The sequence below is a fragment of the Cavia porcellus genome, unplaced genomic scaffold, assembly GCF_034190915.1.
Source record: "Cavia porcellus strain 051 isolate PalLab524CR breed Dunkin Hartley unplaced genomic scaffold, mCavPor4.1 scaffold_1, whole genome shotgun sequence".
In the NCBI taxonomy this organism is placed as follows: Eukaryota; Metazoa; Chordata; class Mammalia; order Rodentia; family Caviidae; genus Cavia; species Cavia porcellus.
This window is the reverse complement of record NW_026947484.1, coordinates 121,564,229-121,579,401: the sequence shown is the minus strand read 5'-3', so window position 1 is coordinate 121,579,401 and position 15,173 is coordinate 121,564,229. Positions and strand designations below refer to the sequence as shown.

General features: G+C 39.2%; 1 protein-coding gene and 1 long non-coding RNA gene across 6 annotated transcripts in view; one reads left to right on the top strand and one right to left on the bottom strand.

Moving 5' to 3' along the window:
* The window catches only part of Cdc14a (cell division cycle 14A), a 153,895-nt gene that overhangs the window by 80,605 nt on the left and 58,117 nt on the right, over positions 1-15,173 (bottom strand). For 4 of the 5 annotated variants that reach the window (XM_013143113.3, XM_003479174.4, XM_063254907.1 and 1 more), the window contains one exon: positions 13,320-13,399. The exons of the other annotated variant lie outside the window; for it this stretch is intronic. In XM_013143113.3, coding sequence (XP_012998567.1) covers positions 13,320-13,399 — 80 coding nt within the window. The remainder of the gene's footprint in view (positions 1-13,319; positions 13,400-15,173) is intronic. 5 annotated transcript variants of the gene reach the window in all.
* On the top strand, positions 4,688-8,577 carry LOC134477327 (uncharacterized). Its single transcript, XR_010049304.1, has 2 exons — positions 4,688-4,875; positions 7,609-8,577. It is a non-coding gene; the product is annotated as an uncharacterized LOC134477327 (long non-coding RNA).

The window sequence follows — 15,173 nt, the reverse complement described above, 5'->3', positions numbered from 1 at the left end:
AACCAAATCGAATTCCCCATAAGATCAATATTAAACCTAATTACTAAATTTGATTTGGTTCTCCTCCAATTCAATTTGGGACTAGAATCATGGAAAGAATTAATTTTGTGAACCAAGGTACCCACTGTATTTATGCCACAAGAATCAGTAAACCTTTATTCTTATAGGTCTGGTTTACCAACACACCTCTGCTTATCACCAGAGAATCTAAGAAATCACTCAGAATAATGCCAGGTGTGGTGGCACACATGTGACTCCAGCACTCTGGGAGGTCGAGGGAGGATTCACAATTTCAACCCAGCCTGGGCAACTTAGGCACTTACCAAGGCCCTGTCTCAAAATAAAAAACTGAAAAGGGGCTGAGTGTGTAGGTCAGTGTGAAGGCCGTGAGTTCAATCCTGATATTTGGGAAAATAAAAAAAAGAATGACACAACCTTATAAACATTAATAGTGTAGACATGACACCAGATACAAACACGCATATTTACACTAAGCAATAAGAAACATTTTTCTGGTAGTTAAATTGTTGGAAAGGAATAATGGAGATGCACAGTATCCACAATGTGGAGGCTTCACCAAATAATTCAAAAGAACTGATGACAAAGGGACTAATAAAAAGTGGGAATGGCTTTTAGGACCAATATATGTCATGTATCCATGATTCTCTGGAAATTCCCTGGCTAACAGTAGTCAGGAGACACGGAAACATCTGTAGAACAATGAGTTCTACTAATCCCATCCTCACAATCGCAAGTTTGTGAGCTGCTTAAAGACATGAAATGAATCCTTTATGTCTGTTTACCTAGAAATTATTGTGTTGAGCACTTTACTAAGCTGTAGATGTTGCTGAATGAATTAATGAATGGAAGAATGAATACATGATCATTACCAGGAATTCATTCAACTCTACCTGAACAACTCCAGTGATTGGGAACCACTGATCCTCCAATGCAAAAATTATATTTTAAAAAATCCTTAACTGGGCCAGAAATAAAGCTCAGTGGCACGGCACCTGCCTGGCAAGCCCAAGGTCGTGAGTTCAATTCTCAGTACCCACAAAATTCTTAACTATACGCTATGTACAATAGTTTAACATACTCTAAGTCAGTGCTATCCAACAGAAATTAAATACCAGCAACAAACCAAAAGCACATAAGTGATTAAAGGTTTCTCCATAGCCATATTAAAATAACAAGAAACAAAATTAACTCTGGGTGGGCATGATAGCACATGGGTATCTGAGGTAGGAGGATTCCCATGAGTTCAAGACCAGCCTGAACTACAAAGTGAGATCTTGTCACAAAAAAAAAAAAAATTTTTTTTAATTTTAAACTTCTAATATGGAGGGATAATGTTAGAATCTTTGGTTAAAACAATCAGGCTTGGGATAATGATCTGTTCTTAGTAAAATTTAAAACAAAACTTTAAAAAGAAAGGTTTTATATTTATCAAATAATTTATTGTGTTATCTACTGTCTTGTTCATTTTAAGTGTTTAGAAGCATTAAGTCTTAGAAAGTTCATATTTGCTTAGATATCTGTTCAAAGTTTGTTTCATAATTCTTGTTACATAAACTATTATTTATGTGATTTGCTTTAGTTTTACAAATATAAGTATCCAGGTATAATGTAAAATATATATATAATAAAACAAAACAAAAAATTAATTATAACATATTTTGTTTAATACAATATATCTAAAATATTATCATTCCAGCATAAAGTCAGCATTATAAATATTTTTATACTTTTAGACTAAATCTCTGAAATCCAATGTGTACTATAAACTTAAATCCATCTCATTTTGAACTTAACAAATTTCAAATGTGTAATAGCACATGTAGCTAGCAGCTACCATATTGGACAGCTGAGAACTAGACAGTTCCCCAAATACCTTACACAACTGTCTAAAGTACAACCCAACTTCTAGTCTGAAGAAATCCATTGTAAATACATAATAGCTATGAGAAAAAGAAAGAATTGACCATTTTCATCTTTTAAGGTGAAAATGTATGTGATGAGAACTGTATTAATTAAGAGAGCAGAACCGTCTCCTAAAGGAGTAAAACCAAATGGCCACCTGGGGCAGGGCCAAAAACTAAACCAAAAATCTAATAATAGGCAGGACAAAGCTGGCACACATCTATAATTCAAGCTGTTGGGAGGCTGAAGCAGAGTTCAGGGTGTGAGCTGTGTTCAGAGTTCAAGCTGTGAGTTCAGGGTCAGCCTGTGCTACACAGTGAGTTCAAAGCCTGCCTGAACTATGTAACGAGACCCTATCTCAAAAGTAACAACAACAAAGAGACACAAAATTTGCTTTTCAGCTTTAATATTAGGCTATATACTGTAAGTCACTCTGCTCATCTAAAGAAAGAGATATGTGAAAATTCAATGCTAAAACACGCTTAACAAGACGTAAAGTCAGCAACACACACAATCTATAGAACTAGCAATAACACCAGTAAAAAGACCAATGGCTGCGCTCTGGGCCTTTGATCAATATCAGAAACACATGTAACAACATTAATTTTTCTTTAAACATAAAAGTGATGATAAACTGACTTTAAATTGTTATAAAGGAAAAGGATAAAAAATGAACTGTTATAAAGGTAAATAGTTACCAGTTTTGCTAAACTATCTTTACTACTAAGACCAGCTACTGGAAATATACTAAAGAGTACAAGATGTTGGCATTCACCCTACTGCATAGTTTGATAATCCTAATCCAGAACCATAAAGGCAAGAACACTAGTCTGGTACAATTTCCACAACACATATTATTATTCCAGCTTATAAGCATGTAACTCACCTCTGTGTGTATATAATGGATCACAGAGACACCCCCCCTAGTTAATTCACTTCTCAGATTCTGCAGAGTGATGCCTATTTACCACTTTAACAACAACAACAAAAAATCTCATAGTCAGGCTTCTCAGTGGACCAAGTTACTCAAAATATGGCCCAGCGGCTGAGAAAAAATTCAAGTGTGGACCTAAGTAAGATGTCTAGTTTGAAAACAAAAGAAATAGCACATCTTCACTATTCAAAAGTAATACAGATTTCTTTCCATCATCCCAAGCATCAAAATCAAAGGTTTATGGAAGATCCACGGGGCAGAACTGACCTCAGAGAACAGGGAGAAGCAGCAATGTAATCAATACTAAAAGAAATAACTTAAATAAGCATAAAATAAAATTTTGCTTCCATATTTTTGCCATTCAAGAGAAAAACATGGTAAGAAGAACTTCCCTTTGAGATATAAAGTTAATTGCTAAACAACCTTTGAATAAAATCACAGTATCATATGTGAGGCAACAAATAGCTAGTTCAATGTTTTTATGTGAAGAGTTATGTCTTATAATTACACCCCATCCTACCAGCACATGTTTGCTTTAGAAGAAAGAAGGCAATCTCATGCCAAGCTCTAAGTGGTTGACCCTTTTGAGCCTTTGTTAGACCTACAAGTTCTGGCATGCCCAGCAGATCTAGAATAATTGCTCTTGAAATTTCCCATTAAGAGTCAGACACATAGCTCAGCAACTTGGATATCACTAAGGGTCATCCCTAAAACACAACAAACACCTCCCTTAACACAAACAGTACGAGGCCACTTTGACAATAAATGTCATTAAAGGACTGTCAGTGGGAGGTTTGTGGATCCTTACTTATGATGATGGGCTGACCTCACATCTGCTGAGAGAAATACTGGATATTCTTGTTCACATTAAATAAAATGCCTCTGTATGATAAGTCACCTACTTCCAAAACTCTGAAAACAGAAAAAGCACTTTCACATATGACAACATTATTCTGCTCTCAAGAGATCTTTGTTCTACATGTGTGTGGAAACATCCCATAGAGTGTTCTAGAACAGTAGATATTAGAAATTAGGGGACAGGAGTAGACAAATCCATACTTTAAAAATTCTAGGTTAAACAGTTATGATTACTTCATTACTCAGAACAAATCTGAATCTTTAAAATAGAAATTGCTTTATAAAACTCCAAGGTAGAGAGTTCTAAACTTAACCACTGAGCTGTTAAAATATTTTTAGTTTTTTCCATAGTTCACCTTATAGACCAGATCTCAACTTTACCACATCTGCACGTATTGTTATCATGCAGGTAGTTCTTAAAAATTCAATGGCCATACTGGGCATGGCGGTGCACAACTGAAATCCCAGCACTGGAGAGGCTCACCGGGAGGATCTCTGCCAGTTTGAGGTCAGCCTGGGCTACATACACAGTGAGTTCAAGGCCAGCCTGAACTGCATAGTGAAACCCTGTCTCAAAAAGACAAAAAGGAAAAAGAAAATTCAGTACCGAGTGTAGGGAGCCGAGTGACAGGCATTGTTGTCTAGATGTCTCTCTCTCTCTCTCTTATGGGCACTGCGTCTGCCTACATTAACCATAATCCTCTTTTGCTTACGTCACTTATCTGGATGTGATGGTAACCCTGTTGTATTTATCTGTTTAACCTCTTTTTGTCCCAGCTCCCGCCCTTAGCCTATAAAAGGTGTAATTATTTTCTCAATAAACCGGAGGCTTGATTGGGTTAACATCAACTTGCCTTCGTCTCTTTTTGTCTCCCCCATGTCTTTTGTTTAATCCCCGTTTCTCCTCCAGGAGTTCTAAACTTGTTGATCTGCAGGCCGGATCAAGTGGCGCCCAACGTGGGGCTTCTGGCACGGAGAAGTTAACGAGGGAGCCGTTCGAGAGACAGCCGGCTTAAACCGAAAGTGAAAGCAAATTAAACCAGAGACCTCGGCCGAGGAATGAGTAAACTGAATCAAGGATTAAAGCTTAAAGCAACAGGACATTAAATCAAGTGCCGAGACCTGCGCAGACGACTACCCGACGTCCTGCCCGAGTCACGGTGAGTGAACGGCAACCCCATTTCCCTTTCCCGACATGGGTCAAGTATTGAGCGAACACAAAGTGTTCGTCGGAGGCCTTATAAAGGCATTAAAGACAAGAGAGATAAGGGTTGAAAAAAAAAATTATTACAGTATTTTCAGTTTATTCATAAGGTTTGCCCTTGGTTCCCCCTAGAGGGTTCTATAGATACCAAGAGGTGAAATACAGTAAGAGATGTTTTAAAAGATTATTATAGAGTTTTCGGTCCAAAAAAGGTTCCTGTGACCACCTTTACATATTGGAATTTAATTTCTGAGCTGCTTGCCCAGAGGCATGCAGACCCTCAGGTTGAGGAGACAGTTACACTGGGTGAGGCTGCCTTGCGCAACTCCATTAAATCTACCTCAAAACCGTCCTCAGAAAAATCTGAAGCCTCTAATTTCTCAGATGCAGAGAATGATGGCCTGTTAGAGGTCCTCATACATGGTGATCTGCCACCACTTCCACCTGTTGACGTGATCAGCAGGTCCCAGGATGGCAGCCCGCCACTCCCTGTGCCTCCATGGCCAATTGGGGATTCATATAAGCCTTTAGAAACAACCTTAACTCTGAAAAGCTTGCAGCCGCAAGGCAGCTGGTGCAGAACCAGTTAGATGCAGGCCACATTGTTCCTAGTAATTCCCCTTGGAACACACCTATCTTTGTTATCCAAAAAAGGTCAGAAAAGTAGAGGCTGCTACAAGACCTTAGGGCGATAAATAAGACAATGGTCTTAATGGGGCCTCTACAGCCAGGCCTCCCCTCACTCAGTGCCATTCCTTTAGGATTTTTTAAAATTGTCATAGATCTTAAAGATTGCTTTTTCTCTATTCCTTTATACTTCATGACTTCCAAAAACTATTGGGAGATATTAATTGGCTCATACCATTTTTAAAACTAACTAGACATGATTTACAGCCCCTTTATGCGCTGCTTCGGGGAGACATAGATCCAACTTCCCCCTGAGAGCTTACACCTGATGCCAGGAGAGCGCTCAATAAAGTAAAAGAGGCTATTGCTCAACAAACTGTTTCCTTTATAGACTACAATGAGCCTTTACAGTTTCTCATTTTTAATACAAAGCTTTGCCCTACAGCAGTGTTCTGACAACAAGCTCCCCTCATGTGGGTCCATTTACCAGTCTCTCCAAAAAAAACACTTTTGCCTTATTTCCAAGCTGTCTCAGACCTAATAATCCAGGGTAAAAAACAGGGAAAATGTTACTTTGGCAAAAAACCAGATATTATCATTCAACCTTTTACAAAAGACCAAACAGATTGGCTACTTCAGAGTACAAAAGTGTGGCCTATTGCCTTAGCTTCCTATTCAGAGACTATTAACAATCATTACCCTCCAAATAAGCTAGTTGACTTTGCTAATCGTCACTGATTTATATTCCCTAAAGTCACAGCTTCACAACCCCTTCCGGGTGCCCTGGTTTTATTCACTGATGGCTCATCCTCTAAAAGAGCTGCTTATATATCTCAAGACAATGTTTCTACCCTCCAGACAGATACTTCCTCTACACAATTAACAGAGTTAAAAGCTATTCTTACAGCTTTTGCTGCTTACTCTGACCAACCATTTAATTTATATACTAACAGTGCTTATCTTGCCCAGTCTATTCCATTATTAGAGACTGTTGCTACTATATATCATACTTCCCCAGCTACAAATCTGTTCAAACAATTACAATGCTTCATATGGCTTCGGCGTCATAAGTTCTTTATCGGTCACCTGCGAGCTCATTCCAACCTCCCAGGGCCTCTTGCCCAAAAAAATCATTTGGCTGATGTTGCTATACAAACACAGGTTTTTATGACTCAAAACTCCAAGGTGTCTGAGGCCCAACAAGCCCACCAGCTACATCACCTCAATACTCACACCCTCCGCCTTCTCTACAAAATTACCCATAAACAAGCCAGACAAATTATAAAAAATTGTCCATCTTGTGCTATCCACTCACCTATTCAACACCTAAGAGTCAACCCTAGAGGTTTAATTCCTAACACCTTATGACAAATAGATGTTACCCATTACAATGAGTTTGACAATCTAAAATATATACATGTCATTATTGACACTTATAGTGGCTTCATTTTTGCCACTCTCCAGACTAAAAAAACTGCTAAACTCATTATAGCCCACATGCTGTCAGCCTTCTCAGTTCTAAGATATCCTCAACAGCTCAAAACCGATAATGGCCCTGGCTATACCAGTACCTCCTTTGCTCAATTTTATAAAAGCCTTAATATCCTCCACACTACAGATATACCTTATAATCCTCAGGGACAAGACATTGTTAAACATACACATCGTTCTCTTAAATTCACCATAGATAAAATAAAAAGGGAGACATGGTACCCCACCCAGGGGTCCCCTAGAAATGTCCTTTCACATGCTCTTTTTATTTTAAATTTTCTGACCCTGGATGCTTCAGGCTGCTCCGCAGCATCTCGGTTTTGACATACTCAGACTCAAACACGGTCTGCATCTGTTTTATGGAGAGACCCACTAACCAATGTGTAGAATGGCCCTGATCCAGTCCTTATCTAGAGACGAGGTTCAGTGTGTGTTTACTCTCAACAAGATAAAAAAGCTAGATGGCTACCTAAACGCCTTGTAAAGCAAGTAGACAGTTCTTCAAAGACCCCATATAACGCCCAAAAATAATGTTATTTCCTGAGGCACAATCCCCTGTGTTCTCTTACAGGTGACACATCTCCCTAGAGCCTTATGCTGCTTAACCAGCCTTCTTGAGCCACACCACACCCATGGTGGATTTTGACCCCTGCCAAACAGACTACAACTGCTGACAGCCATGCACAAAACCCCATGACTGCAAAAGAGGCTCTTCTCGGTCTAGAGAAACATACACCAGCCAAATAGACTACATCCAGTGTTATACAAGACATGCTCCAAGACACAAAAAAATGACTTCATACAGAGACACCAACAAATGGCTGTCAACCCCTTCTCCTTGATTTTGGGGGGGGGGGGGTTTCCCTTACCTAGTCCCCCTTTTGGGTCCCCTAGCTGACCTATTGTTTCTCATTTCTGTGAGTCTTATATTTTTCAGAGGATTATAATGTTCATTAATAACCAGATAGACGCATTTATGACAAAGCCCATTCAGGTACACTATCATCAGCTAGAGTTGACAGATCAACAAACCTACAGGGAAAATATTCCCACGAGTGGCCCATATGATGATGCGGCCTGACTGCCCTGGGGCAATGGACAGGCAGTCAGAGACGGGCAACTAAGACATACATGTTAATTCCAACGGCCGCCTAAGACAGGCACAGGACCAACTGCTGTTCTACAAGCCCATGACGGGTAAGGCCTGGTTGGGTTCATACAATGAGGTCCTTGACCTAAGACAGACGCTGTCCTCACAGGGCCTGCCATACTCTTAATTAAATAATATAAAAAGGGAGGAGATGTAGGGAGCCGAGTGACAGGCATTGCTGCCTAGATGTCTCTCTCTCTCTCTCCTATGGGCACTGCGTCTGCCTACATTAACCATAATCCTCTTCTGCTTACGTCACTTATCCGGATGTGATGGTAACCCTGTTGTATTCATCTGTTTAACCTCTTCCTGTCCCAGCTCCCGCCCTTAGCCTATAAAAGGTGTAATTATTTTCTCAATAAACCGGAGGCTTGATTGGGTTAACATCAACTTGCCTTCGTCTCTTTTTGTCTCCCCCATGTCTTTTGTTTAATCCCCGTTTCTCCTCCAGGAGTTCTAAACTTGTTGATCTGCAGGCCGGATCAACCGAGTCTTCATCCAGGCCAATCACATCAGAATTTCTGGGAGTGGAACTCTAGTGGTTAATAACTCTTTAAAGCTTTCCAGGAATGCAACCATGTTGGAGAACCAACATAACTTTGGAAACACTGACCTATAAATTCTAGACTATTCTTCAAACTAAAAAGTAAAAACAGAAAAACCAACAACTAGAAATAAGACATCCAGCCGAATTCCGCTGGACACCAGCACAACACCCCACCCCACCTCATCTCCATACCTAGTGATTCTTTCACATAGCAGGGTTTCTGGATGTCCCTTCAAAACTAGGTCCCAGGATACTATTTATTGCATGAGTAATTTTATCTCCCTTAATTTTATAAGTCATAGAAAGATTGTGTTTTGGCAGATCTAGAAATCATCATGGATATACCAAACAAGCTGATACATATGAACCAGTAAATAAAGAAGCATTGTAAAATGAATTAAGAAGCACAAAACAGATCTCAAAGAAGAACTATACAACATAGACTAACTGGTTATCAGTGTTTTCTGACACTAAATTTTTGTAAACACTGTTTTATGAGTACCCAGGAATGCAGATATGAGTTTTCACTGCCACTGACCAAGCACAGAAACAAGCTGGAGATTTTGTTAAAGGTCTTGAAGGACTTTAGGTAAGCAGCAATTTAAATTACTTTATAGAATGTTTGTCTAATAGGATTCACTACATTTAGCTAATACAGTGAAAGGGACAGAACTCCAAAAGAACCTTGCCAATTCAGCTCTGCTGACGCTGCCCCCAGAACTGAAAGGCCCTTTGTTCCCTCAAAGACCAGATGCCAAGACAACACTGAGGATGGATGGACTCAAAGAATTAAAGTAGATGGAAAATACCCTTTTCCTCTAGTTTCCAGCAAGAGTCACTCTTGATAAGCACACTGACTATCTTTGTACAAGTGAAAAGTACAGTTTTGACACAGATATCTTACACTTCAATGGAACACCTCCAGGGCTGACTGATTCACAAACAGTAACATCACAACATTTCCCAAAGGTCACACCAACCCAGAAATTCAACTACCAGTAGTATCAACTATACTCAATCAAGAATAGACAATAAAGTTATATAAATCTTTTAATGCCTCATTTTTTGTGAATTTTTCAGAAGGTAAACGGAAAACTAAATAAAATTCCAAATTAAAAGGTCAAGTTTTCTTTTTGGTTATAATAATGTACCTATACTATATATCTCACGTTATTTAGATCCAATTTAACATACAACTTTAAAAGATGCCATATGAATGAAAAGTTATAGCACCTAAAATCAAAACCTGGATTGTCATGTTCCAGCTGTCATCTTCACACCAAAAGCATTTATGGTGCCTACTCTTAATGTTCCCTAACCCTAGTTCCAATTACACCTCTATCCTCAATATTCCCATAACATCTATCTCCTAACTCTAATAAAGCACTAGGATTGTTTCACATGCAAACACAAGCTGTACCCTGGGTTTCCTTGTAGCAGGTATCAAGTTGTCCTACCCATTATTAGATCCACAGGACCATCACAATGACTGGCATACAAAAAAAGCAATAAATTAATGTACTTATTCCCTTGGGAGGCCAGAGGGGAATGAATCAAGACCAATTTCCACTCTCAACAGAAGAGTCAGCCCTACAAACAATTATGATACAAGATGTTTGCTTTAATGCTATGTAAAGCACTGCAGTCCATAAAGTGTAACAAGGAATTACAGGAAGATTTGCCAAGCTTCCCCACAAAAATGAGGAAAGGTTTTTATAGAACTGACTGCTCAAATAATTGTTTGCTAAATGAATAAATCTTGAAGAGTAGCATTATCTAAAGTCAGAATAGTCATAAAATTCCTTTATTAAAAACACTAAAAGATACAGCACATATGGAAACACATACATTTCAGTGAAGCATACATCTGAAAATACCAACCATATCTTCAATAAGGTTTCAACATAGTCATCCTTTTTAAAGAATTTTAAGCAATAAAACAATTACATCTAACTAGAAATCTGTTTTAGACAAGTTTAATATAACAACAGTTGAAAAATCTAAACAATGAAACCAACAGTGTGATTTTATAACAAATGGTGTTCAAAAAAAAAGCTGGTAGATGATTAAAACCCAGATTATAATGAAGGCCAAGGCAATAGCAAGTGATTAAAATTAGTATGAGAATGATTCTTGATAATGTTCCTTTAGCTCAGTGAGTCTGGGTGATAGAACACACACACACGCACACACACACGCGCACACACACACAACTTCTGATCTTAGACAGGAAAAAGTAGTTTCTTTAGTCCAGCTCCTAAAAGCCAGTAGTATTTTCTCATCTAAATTCTTCACTAAAATACAAGTCCGCCATTCCTGGTATGTTCTGCTTCAAGGGCACAGGTTACACAGAGTTTGTACTGAGAGATGCAGCTTAATGCAAACAAAAGTCTTCAGGTTCTAAGTTATCAGAAAGACACAACTTGAGTTAACTTAAGACCAAACTCTTACTAGGAAATGGGTGCTTAAATACAGGCACAGATGCCTCAGACTTGGGGTAAAGCATTCTTTTTAATAGGAGGATCTTATAACAGACTGCTAAAATCTCTTTATGTCTAATCATAATGCAGTAACATTCTCCAGTATATTTTCTGTTTACTTTTAAAATAATTTGATTGTTTATGTACATGTACCAACTCCTGAGGAATGTAATCATATCTGCAAATATGCACTAGTAAAGAATAAAAATTGGAAAAACAGCAAATAATTTTGAGACCAAGTGAAGTTTTTAAAAGACTACAATTAAAATGATAGGAAACAACAAGTCTATCTATAAGAAACTTGTTAAATGCATTTTTGTAGACAAAACAGCAATAAGACAGAATAATGAAGGAAGCTACCCACACTCAAAATGAATTAGGTGAAAAACAAGGTGCAGAATAGAATATGCAGTATACATTTTGCAATTAAAACAGGAGCAATAAGAATATGTATCCTCATTTCTTTGTAAGTACATAAAGAAACACTAGAAGCATATAACATGAACTAACACCAGAGGTTATCTGGAAGGGATGAGGAACACAGGCAAGATGGAAGTTTTTCACCGCATATTTTCCATCTATTTTTTAATATCTCAACTATGCTAATATTTTCAACTGTTTGGAAAAATAAGCTATCATGGTGATAACCATGATTGTCAGCTAATAATAACTTTCTTACAATATTTTTCTCTCTCTTCTGGTCTTGTTAATTATTCAAAAAAATGTTCTTTCTCAAGAAACAAATTGCCAGGCCGGGGACTTAGCTCAGTGGTTCATGCTCTTGGTTAGAAAGAGCAAGGTTGTGAGTTCAATCCCCAGTACAAAAAAAAGGAAGAAGAAACAAATTACCTAGCATCAAAAAATTTACTTCCTCCTCCAACATATTCATCTAGATTAACAAGGATATCAAGGTTCATCTGACTACTGAAATGAAAATATAGTCTTGAAATTCTATGTGCCTCCTCCATTCCCCAGCTGTTGTACAACCTAACATGTTTAGAGTTCATTTGTGCCTACAAAGCTGCCTGCCTCTACTAAAATACGAGATCATAAAAAAGACCTCCTAGTCACCATATTTATAATCATCATGGATAATACTTATTTCTTATTAATAATGACAGTGAGAAACACAAAAATCTGGTACCACACAGGGCATAGGACAGCAGCACTACCTCGTTTAATCCTGGAAACACTCACAGCCATTTTACAGGTAAGGACACTGAGGCTCCAAGAGGATTAGTAATTTGTCTAATTACTTAAGCTTCCTAAAGATAGTAAGGAGCAGAATGAGGCTCCAAACTCAGTACCCCTAAGCCATCTACCCAACCACCTGGCTTCAAACTGAGGTACAGTGATTACCATCATCACCTTTTCTAGAAAAACAGATTCTATTCTAAAAGAGCTTTCAAATTTATAGGAGCCAGTAGAAATGGAACGTTAAAGAAAACTTGAAGTTTCCTTAAAACTGTCCTATACATAAGCTGACATTTTATGTGTTCTTACACACAAGACTTCTGGGGGTGGGAGGGTTGCCTTGGGGCTCTCCCTGGGAAGACTCAGGCTTTGGGTGCTGCCCCACGCTGTCCTGTTCTCCCCACCTGAACACCTGTGTCCCTCCTCATCTCACCTGTGGTCTCAGAAACAGACATGAGACTCTCTTGATCTTAAAGGACGGTGTGCTAATGTGTTCACTTAGACATTTCCTACCAGTGCTCCTAAGGGTCTGAAAACTCGGAGGACAGACAGCAAAGAGGCCTCGCAGCCACTCTGCTTCTGTCATTGTTGGGAATTATGTCACAGAAACAATAACAAGCAACACTAATGCTTGCAGATCTGGATACATAAATAAGCACAAAGACGAAAGTACTAAAAGTCTGCACAATTCTTCAGAGATGACGGTTGTAAGAGATTTTTCTCCTTGTTTTCATTGGTTTGGGATTTTTTGTTTTGTCTTTTGTTCTGCTTTTTTTAAGAAGGGAGAGAGAAAAATTACCATCTCATTTCATTACATATAAAACAACAGCATCTCAAATGTCTGAAAACCATTTAAAAGCACAGTAACTCAACCCCAGCTAAGTTTAGCGCAGTCTCACAAGCAGTTATACCTGAATGGAAGATAGGGGGGGTTTGAGCCAGATAGGAGAGCTCTGTAGGCCTCTTCGGGCGTCTTCTTTAAATAGATTACCTAAGACAGATAAACAGTAACATTTAGAATGTCACCAAAGAATGAACAAAACTAATTTTATTACTCACCAAATTTGCATTTCATTTCTTCCACTTGGAGTGACAACTATCATGAAATAATTGTTGCTGCTGTTGTTGCTGGTCAGTACAGGGCCTTCACACTGAGCTACATCCCCAGTCCTTGTTTAGTTCTTATTTGAAGACAGGGTCTTCATGACACTGCTAAATTGCCCAGGCTGGGCTCAAATTCGATATCCTCCTGCCTCAGCCTAATGTTGATCTTTACATGCAAGCAAGGTGTCCAAATTTCCTTTTCAGCTTGAAACCAATCACCAGCCTTTGGCTTCAAGATGAGCAGGGGCTTAGAGGCCAAAGACAGATCCTTGAAGAAGCCAATGAGGCTGTTTCAAGGGCACACTGCCCAGACACAACATCAAGGACAGTCAGGCCTCCTCCGTCACTGCCCTGTGCGGTCACCCAAGACCAACACAGGCCTCCTCTACCTTCATAGATGATCTTCCAGGAGTGAACCCTATGCCTGACGAGCTCTGACAGGGCAGGCATCACAGTGCCAGCATGTAAAACACCTTCGGGAGGCCTGCTGAGTTCTGGGTCTGCTCTGGGGAAAGCCAGCTGCTCTGTACCCCTCACTGAAATCACACTGAGATGGGTAAAAAGAAACACAGGCAAGATCACTGCCTTTCCAGCAAAGGGCAAGGGTCCTGGAGGGAGAAAGAGCTTGTGAGGCTGACCAAGGGGAGAGCAGAGGGACAAGGAGGGGACGAGGGCAGAGGCAGGAAGGAGCAGGAAGCCGAGGCAGGCAGACTGAAGCGCAGTATAAACCACGGGGCAGTCTGATTTTCTCCCAAATACAATTCAGTATTTTCATTCTGAGCTGAAGGCAGGGGTCCTCTTCATCTATAATTTGAATTTATTTAAGCCCAAAAATCTTCTCTATGTAGAACTAATGACACTGTTTCCTCAATGTGTTCCCACATCGCAACCTTAATCACGAGAATGGCAGAGTCCCAGTTTTATAAAGTAGGGTTTCCTTTCTATGTGCAAAGCCTTTAGGAGTCCTAAGCTACACTATTCAGCTAGCAAAATAGCAAATGTATTTCTTTATCAACAATTGCAGAACTAGAAAGCACTCCAGTTTTGAATTCTCTAAAGAAATGAAATGGATAAAAGCCTAGCTTTAGTAACAGGGCCTCACATTCATTTGGCAAATGAAGGTCTGATAAAGCACACACCAATCAAAGTGAATTAAGAATGAAACAAAAACCACACTGCAAACAAACTTTAAAAGTAGTATCAGCAGGCATCAATGTGATTAACACACATATTGTTCCAGCACTCCGGGAGGCTGAGGCAGAAGATTCACAAGTAGAAGCCCAGTCTCAAAATAAAAACTGAAAAGCGGAAGGACTAAGGATGTCGTCAGGTGCAAAGGCTCAAGTTCAACCCTTAGTACTACAAAACAGAAACACATATGCAAGTACAAAAAAGTGGAGCAATCTAGTCACAAGGCAGAGATTCTGGAGAGAATCAGGACTCTAGTTTCAGTTCAAATAAGTACAAAATCACTTTAAATCAACCCGGCTTTGAAGACCATTTGCAGTAACCAATGTCACAACCAAAGTTTACCACAACCCAATGGGCAGACCATACAACAGAGCTGTTGTAATACAGCATTTTCTCCACCCTGAAGAACCTGCAGTATTTGAAAGTTAACTATGGCTGCTAAGAGGGACCACTGCTTGGAGAAAGCCTCT